At 35.0% G+C, this 15,122-nt stretch overlaps 1 protein-coding gene and 1 non-coding gene across 2 annotated transcripts in view; one reads left to right on the forward strand and one right to left on the reverse strand.

The window, feature by feature from the left end:
- Positions 1-15,122, reverse strand: part of LOC113237774 (head-specific guanylate cyclase) — a 196,784-nt gene that overhangs the window by 25,222 nt on the left and 156,440 nt on the right. The window contains exon 10 of the mRNA XM_026474422.1: positions 191-357. Coding sequence (XP_026330207.1) covers positions 191-357 — 167 coding nt within the window. The remainder of the gene's footprint in view (positions 1-190; positions 358-15,122) is intronic.
- Trnat-ggu lies at positions 12,583-12,656 on the forward strand. Its single transcript has one exon. It is a non-coding gene; the product is annotated as a tRNA-Thr (tRNA).

Consider the following 15,122-nt stretch of genomic DNA (forward strand, 5'->3'; position numbering starts at 1 on the left):
ACATCGTGTAAAAATAGAAAAATTGATAATAATGAAAAATAAGTTTGTGTACTATCAAGTAGGAATTAAGGATTTATATCTTTTGTTGATCCACCAGGGGATCAGTCGCAGGTAATAATTCTTCAAAAGAGACTTTAAAATTGAAGGAATTGCATATGCCTACTTGTTAGAATGAACATCTAATGCTTACCTTGTAAACATCAATATCTTCACAAAACTTGTCGAACACGCTGTACAAGTCTTCCAACATAGCTATGACCATCATTGGCGTAGCTGTTGCACATATGGACGTAAATCCAACGATATCACTAAAGAGCATCGTGACGTCATCGTGACTTTTTGCTTCTATCTTCTCGCCTGGTAACAAACAATTCAAAGTGTTAAAGTAGTAGGTAATTCCAAAAAAAAACGTAAACGTAAACGTAACATCAGTATCGGGTTGTTTTGCAAGCACCACCCGGCAAATGTTCTAGGGAGACCATTTTGGGCTTCAATATTTTGTTATTACAGTTTATTTTATGTTATATGAAAACGAGGAAAGCCGTGTTTCAACAACTCTTATTCAAAATAACAAAGTACAATAAAATTCCGCCACCGTCTGTGATTTTAGGCGATTATCACACTGCCCCGTACCACGCATCGAAGTGTACGGGGCGACGGATCATCATGCGCCCCACTCCCCACTCCCGCGCGGAGACGCGTTGTTGTCTACAACTGAGATACTTCGGTACAACTATAAAAAACGCAGCTTCGCACAACGTTTCGGGGCGAAACAGTGTGATAATCGCCTTACCGATCACCTCCCACGAGCTCGCACACATGCAGACGCGTCTGTAGTGGTGCTTTGAACAAATTTATATCTAATGTTGATGCGTCGAGGTTGTATTTATTAATTATTAGTTGTTTATTTAATTGTCAACAAATATTTAAATATCTAAATAAGAATATTTCCCCATTATTTCACAATTTACTAAGAGTAGTTTATGTGACTGTTACAAGAGGCATTAAAATACGAGTGTGGGTCAGGCGAGTGTTTTAATGCCTAATTATGTACACTTATATATACTACTTTATCTATACACATATTATAAACTCTCTATGATATGTTCAGAAACCAGGCAATATGGCGGCAAATAGAAACTTTCCTGTCACACAACCGTGGTTTTTATTTAATTTATAGGCAAACTAAAATCGGCCCCAACTATCATATTGTTCGATATCAAGTAGCGTGTGAAATTTGTCAAAATTGTTTGCTATTGACATTTCATTTCGAATTTAATGCTATTTTCTAAGCAACAAGAATATTTGCACAGATGAGAAATTTGTTCTAACAAAACAATTTATGTTTATGCTGGCTGTAATTTGCGGTTTTTGAATACATCTTGTAGGGTTTATGATGTATGTGTAGATAAATACATACATGTTGTGTACATTATGTAAACATATATTTTGTGTATTAAATGAATTATATGGAAATAGAGTGCATTATTTGACAATATATTTAGTTACACACCTGGGGTCCAATTCTACAATTTTTTCGGTCATTGTCACTGTTCACTGGTCATTGGCCATTGAGATTATATTGCAAATATATAATACATATTTGCTATTCTGCTAAAATCTAATTGCAATGGCAGTCGAGTCTCAATAGTGTCAGTGGAATGGCACTGACGGTGTTAATTCCGTCCTTAAGTGACCTTACTAAAACTACCATGGAAATTGCTACGCAAATCTCAATTTTTATATCGTTTAATCAGCAATTTAGTCTTCGAATTAAATATTTATAATATGAATACATTACTACCATAAGGAATAAAAATAAACTAGCTGTTCTTGGCAGTCGTTTCAAGTCTCAAATTGATTTAAGGGACAATATATACGCTTCTTTTATAAGATTCCGACTGATAATCAAAATTTGTCGTTGATGAGGTTAAGTAGGATTTAAAGGATTGTGGAAATTAAAACAATGACAGTAACTTGTCAATACATTTACGCTAATATAATGTACATAGAAAAAAATATCCATTTATTCCCCGAAAATTACAAAATACACAATTTTCATTTAGAAATAAAAATAAACTGGCACTTCCACAATCTAGATTGCAGAAATTAAACTAATCTTTCTTGGGAAACTGTGTGCGCTTTTATAATAAAATACCAAGTGAATATATTTATGTGAATATATATTTCACACTTTCCCCTCTCCCATGGCCTAAAATATTTTTTTTAATGGTAGAGGTGGTATTTACCGGCTGTGGCACAGTCGTTCGGGGCCACGGACACAGGTTCAAGAATTGCTCGCCCTAAATATGCAGCTGAATAGAATACAATAGAATCGAAATCATTTATTCCTTGAACAATCAACACATACCTTTTATAATAATAATAATATTAATGATAGTGATAATGATGGTAATAATAACCTAAGAATTTGAAACTAAATATAATATATAGAGAACAAAACGTGTGTGCTGTGATGTTAAGGAAACCGTTACCCACTCAGCTTGTTGTCGCCTCACATTCAAGTGCTACGACTCTGATTTTCAGCGGATCCGGCAACAGAACACACATGACACGGAACATATTAGGCGACACTAAAGGCATTGGATGACACAAGCACACAATTATATTAATTTAAACACAAAACATGAACAGTCTCTTCTATTAAGATACAATTATTGTAGTTACCATTTAATAGGTATCATGTGTCATGTGCAACAAATTACAATGCGATTGAATGGAAATTAATATGATAAAATAGGAACGTGTATATATTTTATTTGATATAATTATAAAATTAAGCTTTAATTGGGAAGTTTGATTACAATTAAACGGACGAACATTATTAAACTAAAACCGTATAATATGTCCCCGGCACATCAGCACCTACGATGGATATCTTTGAAGACTTAGCAGACACTCTTTGAGTAATTATTTGAATACAACTTGGTACTTGGTGTAACGGGCAGGTGTCCGCAACTCGACGACAAGGCGCCTATTTTGCGTTTTTTGAATACAAACAACGAGGTTAGCTGAAGTAACATATTCCGTAAATTAATATTATTATGAAATATGTTAACGGATGCAGAATCAGATGAAACCATCTTTTTTTAAATCTCAAATCGTACATACCCCACAATCTCGCGATTGATATTAACAGCTATCGCTAACTCGCGCAAAAATCGTGTTTCCATTGCAGAGTATAATACTCTAAGTAGGCAGCAGTATCATCAATTCAGACCATTTCACCGACGATGGGCTAGCTGAGAATTTAAATATTGTCATACACATTTCAATCCTCGTCTCGCCGTGACTCGCCGGTGGAAAACCACCTTAACACCTGTATTTCATAAAAAAAATATGTTCCAGTCCATTTTGAACAAAAAGTAAACAAAACTGTTTAATTGAAATTCTGAAGCAATCACTCTATATATCGAATAACTGACACAGTTGGTTGATTCTGGTTAAAGTGAAAGTAGTGGCTAGCTACTGACACTCTAACCAGAATACCGAACGTACAAAATGTTGCCATTCTCTATCCACACGCAACTGAGATGATTAAAAATCAGAAGTTCATACACGTAGCACGGACCGTAGCAGGCGTGCTATGTATGTCGTAGCACGTGTGTTATTGTTGGTCCACTGAAGTCAGCGTCGTAGCACTTTCGTTAAGACGACAATTAAGCCAAATTAATGACGAATTCCGTAACAGCTAAGCGCACATAATGCATACATATTACGCTTATTATTTATTAGTTAAATAACTTATTTATTTTACTTTTTTATTACCTTTTATTTTAATGAGTCATACAAATCAAGTTTTGTAGTGTAGACGTAATTCATTATGTATTGTAGTTATATGGTGTCTTTGTGGGGTTATGGTGTGTGTGGGTGTGTCATATGTAAATGATTTTCTATTCTGTTATATGCATAATAAAAAAGTGGTCATTAATTATTAAAATGAAAAGGGCAGGCCAATTAAGAAAATCAAGTGTTTTAATTTTTTTTTAACACCGATGGATTTTTTAGTCAATTTATAATTTGAATTTGAAAATTAAATTGATCCCTTAGAATAATAACGCATAGAATGATAGTTTCATATCAAACGAACTGTCACAAGTGAGGCAAAAATCAAATTCATGTAGGCTAGTTTTAGTAGTAGGTTAATTTTCGGTTTTAGTGAATATTTATATAAAAATACAAGTTGAAACGCGTTACTTCCTTGTGGAATGTGATGTTAGTATCTATTTTATGTTTCTACTCTACACTCATTTACCGTACATTTCGTCATTTTTAGCTAAAATCCTTGAGCTGTTCGCGGTGCAAGTTGACCTTGAGCACTGACGGCCCGCCCGCTCGTGTAGGCCATTGGGGGCGCTTCAATTTGCCTCACTTAGCGTGTGCGGACTAGGTTTCTATGCGTTATTATTCTAAGATTGATCCTTGATCCCTAGACACTGTTGACGTGTGTATCTTAATAATTATATTCCGTTAACATAATAAGTTATTAATTTTATTTCTACATAGTTTATTTATGAATTTTGCATAATAGATATATATTATCGATATAAATATTTAAAAAAAAACAGTCGACTATCATAAGGTAATCCATTGCGCTTTGTAAGCCTATTTTCCATGCTTTTACAAATAAGACAAAACTTTGTTATTTTTGTACTTTTGTAAGGCCATTACATATTATATTAATGTATTTCATTAGCACTATAGCTCCTTGTGAAAGAATTTCTTCAGTGACGTTGCCAGCTTACCTATTTCCGCGGCCAAGCCATAATGTGAGCATTGCTGCGTTTTGAAAAGCAAGGGTGAGGACTTATCAACTTATGTCTCAGGGTGACGGGTGCAGTGGGAGTGCTCCACAGATCTTTGTAATTTAACCTTCCAGCGGTCTCAGAGACCGCAGCGACTTTATTTTAGTCATTTTACAAAAACTATAAACAATAAACAGTTGCGCGACCGTGATACCCTCGAGGGGGTGACGTACTTCCTCTTAGGAGCCCTGTGACATTCGTCGCAAGGGCACGTGTCTTCATTTGTGTTTGCGGTCTCAGATTCCACACGCAACCGGTCGTGTTCCAGAAAAATTCACGGAATGAAATTGAAACTTGGGTGAATATTTCATGTTATTTGTAGTATATTACTTAGATAATTACTTTATTTTACGTAATATACTTTAAATTATTGATTATTTCACTATTTTTTGTAGACACAACATGAGTTACGTAGAATCAGAATGGCTTGCAGAGGAGGCAGAAACAGAAGACGAAGGTTTTGATGATGTCAAACCATTGCTACTGATAATGAATAGGTTATCAAACAACTTGCTCCTAAAAAAAGTTTCAAGTTTAAAGTTTATCTTGTTTTCCTTTTTTATTTTATAACAATTGAGATAGTATGTACGTCATGAACAAAAAACATTCAAATATATTTGAAATTTTAGAGTTCGTACAATATTGTGCAATTGATGACAATATTGATGGATGTCGATAATAATCTATTAAAGTGTGCTTATGAACGATTAAGATAGAAGTTTCATCTTGTTTTAATATTTAGTTGATTTTAAACATTGAATTTTGAATTTTTATAGACTGTTCAACTAATACGTACAAATTTAAAAAAATAATAAGTAAATAATGTTTTTTTATTTTCATTTATATAAATGAAAGACTTTTTTATCATGTACTACACAACGTCTTGAAAATATTCATTTGTCTTCTCAAACTGAACGCGTAAAGTTGCGGTCTCATAAACCGCACGCGACTGCTTATGTTCAGTGCAAGGGTGCGACCACTGGAAGGTTGAGCTCTGAGTGGCACTGCATCTGTCATGGATAGGGGTGTCGTTTACCATCAGCTGCACGACTTATTCGAAAAAAAAATTAAGGTGACGAAAAATTAAGGATAAACCTACTCGAGTTTTTGTTATGCGATTTGTTTAACCTTGTCTTCCTTTTTTGGTAAAAATTTTAATAAACAAATAAAAAACATTATGTATTTAAATTTCTAATATGTGTAATTGATTTTAAGACTTTCGTTGTTATTCACTAAATGATTATCACTAGTATCAGGTTTCTTACCACGGTATGACTTCTTTTTATTTTCCCGATATTTCGGAACGGTTGCACGCTCCATGAGAGTCAACCCGTGACCATGGAGCGTGTGCATGGAGCGAGTCATACCGTGGTAAGAAACCTGATAGTAGTGATAATAATTTATGTGTAATTGAGTTTGTAACCTTAGTTATATTGGGTATAAGACCGTGCGCTGTCAAATACCCTACTGCAACAGGCGACTACACCCTCGTAAATTATAATAAATTTCTCGAAGGGTCCTTTACGTGTTCAACCCATGTCCTCTACACAAGCCCAAGATGACTCAAATAAAACAATATGCTATAATACACTATACACGTACAATCTTCAAATTTTGTAACTACTGAAGATACAAACTTTGTTTTGTATTTTGCTTATTTACTATTGTATAAGCGTGTAATTTAGCATTTTTCGTACCTGTTTTTGTATAACATGATAGAATACCTACCAGTTCTTTTTTTCATTATAATATATATATTTTTAATTTGTCTGAACTCCTTAGCCGCGTATAAAGCAGGAAGGGCTTTTGTGAGCGATACTTGTAACTAGTTAATAAGTTTTTTATCTGTATTTTGGTCGATAAATAAAAAATAAAAAAGTACATCATAATCAGTGTACTAAAGAACATTACCTAAATTAATACATACGGTTCAGAGGATAGAGCTGCCGAAATTACAAAAAATATGGAAGTATATTTTTATAAGCCCCTTTTTCTCTGCTCATAAAACTTAATAAGAAAGTGTTAAGCAACCAAAAATAATGGGAGGCACAATAATAAAGTTTTTTATTAGACAAAATGTTACAACCCCAAAAAAGCTTTAAGCCTATAAATCCTATTAAGCATAAAGACTAGAATCATAACATGACACTGTTCAAGAAATTTAAATTTTTTTTTCATTTACAAGGTTAAAGACAAAAAACTGTTCATAACTAGTGTTCCACCTTACTTTACACATGTATTGTTGTGGTAGTACAGAAAAACTGCCAGAAAAAATGGTAAAAGTATATTGATATAAAATACACATGTTAGGCTGCCTTTCCACCAGAGACGTGCGAGGTAACTAGGCGGTGAGATGATGTGCAGCAGCGCGATGCGAGGATGCGTTAAATACTCTTTTCAGCTATGCGCGGATAGGGTACGTTGTGGTGGGGTGAGCGGTGGCGATGTGTCAGTGTCAGTTAGTGTTATACTTTTAGTACTTAGCTCTAGTTTCCACACCGTTTTGCATAAATATCTCGCTTGCATCTCTCGCACACATTCCTCGCTATTTTGTATGCACCAGAGAATTGCGAGGTAGCTAGGTGTACGAGGAAAAAATCCACCAATAGAATTAGTTCCTTTTCCTAGTTGCTTACCACAGCTCTGCGGAAAAGGGCTAGCGGAGGTAAGTGTTTGTACATACAAAAAAGCAAGAGATGTGTACGAGGAATGTGTGTGAAGGATACGAGGGAGGCATGCGTGCGAGAGACGCAAGCGAGGAATGTGTGCGAGGGATGTGTGCAAAACGGTGTAGGGAAGTAGAGCTACCGTCGGCTCCGCTCACCCGCTACTCATCCTCGCACCGCCTAGCAACCTCGCACAGCTTTGATGGAAACCGTCACACCGTTTCACAGCGCCGCTAGATAAGCATCCTCGCACCGCCTAGTTACCTCGCACATGTCTGGCGGAACCACAGCCTTATTGTACTTCACCCCTCCTCGTCTTCGTACTACTTCTACAAGTTATGTTTTGTGCCCACAGAATACCAATGTTGGGTTGTTTCGTATGCACAACCTCATAAATGCTGAGAGGAAACAGTTTTGGACCACATTGTAAATAATATTTAAAATAATCTTAATCCTAAAGTATTAAGATTTACTTTAAATTTAGTCAAATGATACCTTTTTTTTTTCTTTCTATTTTCAAAGAAGCAAACCCAATTGTCCCAGCGGGTTGTTAAAAAGAATTATTCTTACAAAAATATTTATATTGAGTGCTAAATGATATTTTTAAGTGAACTGATAGCAATTTAATCTCGGCAACAATCTTCTATTGTGGGTTTCAACTTTCAAAGCTTTCTGTAAATCAAATTTGCCCTGAACTCGGAAATAAATTTGTTACTTGCTTCTAAATTACCTAGTAGACTCGTAGAAATTTTATTAACTCCTTGATTTGTTTGGATTTAATGTTGGTATAATTTTAATTAAAACTAATTTGAAATTCCTGCCATTAAGCAAGAGGACTTGAAATAAATATGTTAAATTTGTTATTTATTTTAAATAATACTCTGACGAAATCAGTGGAGAAATTGCTATAAATACTATACGAGTATATACTTGAACGAAAGAATGTGGGCTTTAGGAAAGGAAGTCCCGGGTTCGATTCCCAGTAGGGCTAATTTGGGAAATGAAGGTCCCTCTTTAATTGTTTCCATGGCCGAACGGTTACCAAGCTGGACTGCCACACAGACTTCCCGAGTTCGATTCCCAGGCCGGTAGAAATATTGTAATTTATTGTTGTCTATGAGTGTGTCCATGGCACTTCGCGATACAGGGTTTCCCTAGTGCGGGGCTATGAGTGTGAGCGTTATTTTTTTTAGAACTTTTCTGAATTGATTCTGGCCTAAATATTCCTGGTCGTGAATTCCGTTTCTCTGGTACTCTTATTACAGGGAATTTCCTTATTTGGGACCAGGTAATTGGCATCATCATCATATTTAGGCCACATCAACCAACTGCTAGGCCTCTTCTAAGTTGCGCTATTTGTCACGGTCCTGTGTCACGCATCGAGCGCGATCCCGCAAGTGTAAAGATATCTTGGGCCTTTTTTTTCTCTTGGCCACCATTCTGTGACTCGGTCAATGGTCCGTCTTCTCATTTGGCCAATCGGTATGTAACCGGCATATGATTATTAAATTAATTAAAATAAATTAATAATAATAACGCACACACTCACAGCCCCGCACTAGAGAAAACCCTGTTTCGCGGTTGCCATGAATACACATACACACACACAATATATACAAACAACCACAAAATACACCCAAACTCACGGAAGAAATAAATTTTGGCTAAACAAATATTTCTTCCGGCCTGGGAGTCGAACTCGGGACGAAGGCAGTTAAAATTAATTACCTATCTTCTTGTTCCAACATTTACAGCGAAAATATCTTAACAGTTATTAACAGTCAATCAATTCCTAATCGTCATTTTCAAAATTGTGTCTGGAGAACCTTTCATGACAGCGCTGAGTTCTCCGTTACTTGTATATCCTGTTTCCCAGAGAGCTCCTTAATCCTTAATCATTGTACATTAACATCACATTCAATTTGACACTTTGAACTTGGGACCGTTGTAATTGTAAGCGGCATAGAATTCACTATAGTGAAAGTCAAATACTCATTTATTCCTGTAAAATTTTTACACTTGATAACGTCATTTTTTAAGCTAAATAAATGCTCGTTCACTACGCTAACCTCTCTTAGAAGAACGCGCAAAAAACTCTAGGGATTGCTCTTTCAAATAAACTTAAATGCCATAGAAGTATTTTGAATCATATTTGTGTGGAATCTAGACTCATGTTGTCTTTCCTATATCTTTATCTAACACGTAGTCCACAATTTTGTAATATGACTTTTCAATTAAAATTTTTAATGTAAGTCTTAAACTTAGGAAATGGTAATCTTAATATATGCTCCGGAATCTTATTGTAGAAAGGTATTCCTACAGTTCCCCATAAAAGAATCGTTTACCTTAGTTAAACGAAATCGTGGTACCATGAGTTTGGACTTAGTTCTAAGGTCAATATTATGGACATTTTCTTTCTTAACGAAATTATGTATATTTTTGCATACAGTCATGATACCAGACTTCTTAAGCTTTTATCTGAGAGAAACTCGAGAACCTAAACGGTACACTGAACGAATCATTCGTTTTTGCAACACAAATACATGGTTTGTATATCTGCCGCTTTACCCCACATGAGAAAATTTTTAAGTTTTAAGTGTCAAGCCTGACGGCACTTGATATCATATTATTATGATAAATGATAGTGGCATACAGTAACACCTACTATGAGTATCCGTTTGCTTAATGGCTTTCTTCTGTGTCCATGGGATCCCCTCATCAGATTCTGACATCTTGGTGACAATGAGACTGTTACGGACTCCTTTATATAATTTGTATTTTCTTTTCTAGTTGTCATGGCGACGGTGATTTGTTGACTACAAGCATTGTGTCAAGTTAAAACTCGACTTTTATCTTAAAATAATTAGTAATTTGTGATAGCTTAAACGAACCAGGAACAGCACATCAGGGACCACCTCGAGAGTATATTCTTTCAAACAAAAAAGAATTTTCAAAGTTGGTGCACAATTGATGGAAAAATTGGTGAATACACGGGCAATCCTAGGAAATTAGAGGATTTCCTTCGGTGTTCATGAGATCCCCTTATCAGATTCTGACTTGGCAATAATGGGACCATCACGAGAGTACACCCTTTCAAACAAAAAAGGATTTTTCAAAATCGGTCCACAATTGATGGAGATATCCATTGACTTACAATTATATGGACGTCGGGTCCGCGCTAAAAAGTGTCCGCACTTGTAAGGCGCTAAAATCGTATACAGAGCGCCAAACTCCGCTTTAGTCTTCATTTGTTCGACTGACAGCGCGATACTGCGATGACATTACAATTTAAATTTCGAATAGGTTGACTTGGGACATTTTTTTCGTGGTTTTTGTATTAGACCCGTCGTCCATATATTTGTAAGTCAATGGAGATATCTGAAAATATACATAAAACATACATATAGCCGAACGTCTAACTTCCTCCTTTTTTAAGTTGGTTAAAAATGCTGAAAATCTGCTGAAAATTTTAGCCCTACTGATACATAGAACTTTCATTGTTGTGTGCATGTGTCATAAACAGTGTGATAACATGTTTCACAGCCTTTTTACAAACAATAACAAAAACAATTAAAAACTATTTTATACAATTTTCGTGTATATTATGGCTATAAGACTGTTGCATAGCTACACTTGCCATTTATAGGCGATTGCATTGATGTAAGCGCGCGACAGCATCGATAAAAACGCGCGATTGCAGCGATACAAAAGCGTGATTGCATCGCTACACTAGGCATTTATAGACGATTTCATTAATCACTTAAAATCGTGCGCGTGGCTAAAGGTAGACGATTAGCAACTGCATCGCGTTTGCATCGCTGTTAAAAGTCACAATGTGTAACCGCTCTTAGAGATTGGCTTGATAGAAATTAAGGTAAATCTGACTTGAACAGATGTTTTCTTCTGAGAAATTAATTTAAAATTGTTCGAATAACGATTATGATACAAATCTGTCCATTTTGGTATTTAGGACACGGTGCGCGTCATGTCAATTTATGAAGATGTTACAACAGTTGCAAAAGTACAATTTTATTTGTAAACAATCCCTACATCTTAAGGCAGGTTTTAAGGACATTACCAAGTTCTAGTTGTACATTTTTCACACTCAGGAATTTTTCGAAAATTTAACATTTTGTTCATGAACAAATAAAAAATGTTCTAAAGTTCTAAAATAACGGCGCAATCTAAAAACAAACACAAAAATGGCTCATTGCATACTAGCTACATGGTCCCACGTTTTTCATATCAAATTTCAATTAATTTAGTGAAACGGTTTTCAAACTAGAGTGGTTTTAATGACTAAAATAGAAAATTTTCAAAAAACTACATAAAAAATCATAACTTCTAAACTATTGATTTTTGCGGAACTAATGTTTTATTTCAAACGAATCGTTACAATGTCCTCTATCTAAAAACAAATTTTGGACTACTGTAAATGGATCACCCTGTAATTAATTATGCAAAAATTATATTATACCAATGCTGATTAACCTTCCAGCGGTCGCGCGCGGTCTCAGAGACCGCAGCGGCCTTATTTTAGTCATTTTACAAAAACTATAAACAATAAACGGATGCGCGGCCGTGATACCCTCGAGGGAGTGAGGACTTCCCCTTAGTAGCCCTGTGATGTTCGTCGCAAGCACACATGTGTCTTTATTTGTGTTTGCGGTCTCAGATTCCGCGCGCGACCGGTCGTGTTCCAGAAAAATTCATGGAATGAAACTGAAACCTGGGTGAGTATTTCATGTTATTTGTACTATATTACTTACTAAACTACATTGTTTTATGTCATATGTATTAAATTATTCATTATTTCACTATTTGTTGTAGACACAACATGAGTTACGAAGAATCAGAATGGCTTGCAGAGGAGGCGGAAACAGAAAATGAAGATTTGATGACGTCAAACCATTGCTACTGATAATGAGTAGGTTATCGTACTACCTGCTCCTAAAAAAACTTAGAAGTTTTTATTTTAATTAAATTTTTATTGAATTGATATTCAATTATTTTTTGTGAAATTACTCCACTAGTTTGTTATAATTATTAATACAAAGATCGAACACTCAGAAAAAACACTCAGAAAAAATCGTTCCGTGGCTTAGTTGGTATAGCGTCTGGCACGGTATGCAAGAAGACGTCGGTTCGAATCCGACCGGAACGAAGGAATTTTTTCTGAGTTTTTATTTTGTTTTCTTTTTTTATTTTACAAGAATTGAGATATTACGTAGAACATTATGAAAACAAACATTAAAAAATTAATGTGATTTTAGAGTTCCTACAATATTGCGCAATTGATGACAATATTGATTGATCTCGATAATAATCTATTATAGTGTTATACTTATGAACGATTAAGATAGAAATTTCATCTTGTTTTGTTAATTTTTTGATTTTTAACGTTGTTTGTGTCATACGACTAAAATTTTGAATTTTTATAGACTGTTCAACTAATAAGTACAAACTAAAAAAAAATAATGAGAATGTTTTCTTATTTTCATTTAATAGATGAAAGACTTTTTTTATCATGTGCTACACAACGTCATGAAAATATTCAATTGTCTTTTCAAACTGAACGCGTAAAGTTGCGGTCTCACAGACCGCACGCGACTACTTATGTTCGGCACAAGGGTGCGACCACTGGAAGGTTAACAATGAAATAGTGATTTATGGAGACAGCCTTGTTACCATAGACATTGTGGTTTCTTAACTAAATGCAAAATATCATTAATGGTTTTTATATTCATAATTTTGCCTCAGACATAAAAAACACAATAAACCAATTTGAAGCGTAGTGAAGCCATAAAGTATTTGAAGAGACCTCGAAACCCACTCTCCATCCTTGACTTTTATTCTCGTTTCGTGCTTAAATTTACGATCACCTTTTTAGCACTGGAGTGCCTTTGACATCAAAACTAGCTCAATAAAAACTCGCACCATGGTAAGACCATTCGTAACTACTGTACATTTTTTTAAATTTTAGAATGAAACAAAATGTAAACAAAGAAGCAAATGTAAATCTTCTTTTAGACGCCAAATTACAATAGAAAATTATTTTTATGATCGCTCTGATAAAAAAACATCTTCATTCCATTATATGGCCCACTGCATGACACGGCTCTACTCTAACGAAACCGTTTGGGACATAGATTGCCGCACTGGCTCAGTGACACTGTACGTATATTATTTATTTTTTATTTTTTTTATGATACCAATTGACTGTTTGTTTGTGTGAAAAAACAAATAAACGCGATTTTGGATTCGAAAACATGGTTTTGTTTCCAATTTGCTTCGAAACATAAATTGCTTGCAAATGAAACATAAATAGTCATTTGAAAAAAAAAACAAATATTTAGGATTTAGATCCGAAAAAAATGTGTCATTTCCTATGTGTAACAATCGCGAAAACTTAAGAACTCGATATAATAGATCTATAGGTGCTTGTAAAGTAATACATTTTCTAATGTCTTTGTACTTTGTACTTTGTACTTTGTACTTTGTACTTTGTACTACGTACTTTATACTCAAAATTATTCGGTTAATCGTGACCATGCGACCTGTAAATGACTCGAAATGTTGGTTTGGAAGGAAAAAGAAATAGACGAGATTTAGATACGAAAAAATAGTTTCAATTCCTATGTGTAAGAGCCTATGCACACAGCGCATATTATACGCGCCGACGACGCGCGTATACGCGCCGTAAACGCGCGTCACCTGCGCGTATACGCGCCGCAGATGTGCTGTAGTCGCGCGTATGTGTCGCGCATTTTGATAAGAGATAGTTTTAATTTTAGTTTTGTTTGTTAATTTCAGTTAGTTTTTTAAATTTAGCAACTACATGAAATTTTAAGTGTAAACTCCAGTGGAGTATATAAAGTTCATGCTTGCAACGCGCGGCGCGTATACGTGCAGATGACGTATATAAGTGCAGATGTCGCGTATACGTGCAGATAACTCGTATACGTGCACATGACGCGTTTACGGTGCCTTTAACGCATTCGTGACACATATCTAAAAACTCGTCACATCTATAGATTGCCTTTAAAGTAATAAAATTAATGTTCTGCTGTCTTTGTTTTCTACTTTATATTCATAATCTTCGCCTATTATTTTTACTACGAAGTCTTGAAGTCTGAAGTCTTGTTAACTTTACTTATCATCGATTTAAAATACCTTTAATGGAATATTTAATCAACAAATTCTGTTCTCGAAACTTTCGTTTCTAAAGTCGTGTTACATTTAGAAAAGGCAGGTTAATTAATGCACATAATCAAGCTCGATTATAGCAACCTCGCCCGTATTATAAAGTTTATGGAATTATAAAACAATGGCACCACTCCCTGGTGAAACACACTCATCTACGATTAAAAAGAGTGGTTTTAGGTCTGTCATTATATTTCAGGTTACGCGCTCCATGGTCATTTTTATTTTGAGTATGTTATTCCGGCGTTTGTGAATTGATTTTGATGATTTTTTTTATGGAAAGGGATTACTTTAGTATTGATAAAGAGGTACTTTAGTATTGGTCCAATTTTTCTTTGAAGAAAAATTTCCACCTGTAAGGGTGGCAAACTAGGGGATGAGTTCAGTTTCGCGCACTTTCTGGTGACTGTTATCAATAAAACTTGCC

The sequence above is a fragment of the Hyposmocoma kahamanoa genome, unplaced genomic scaffold (genome assembly GCF_003589595.1).
Source record: "Hyposmocoma kahamanoa isolate Upper Pololo Valley unplaced genomic scaffold, ASM358959v1 103, whole genome shotgun sequence".
NCBI classification, from domain to species: domain Eukaryota; kingdom Metazoa; phylum Arthropoda; class Insecta; order Lepidoptera; family Cosmopterigidae; genus Hyposmocoma; species Hyposmocoma kahamanoa.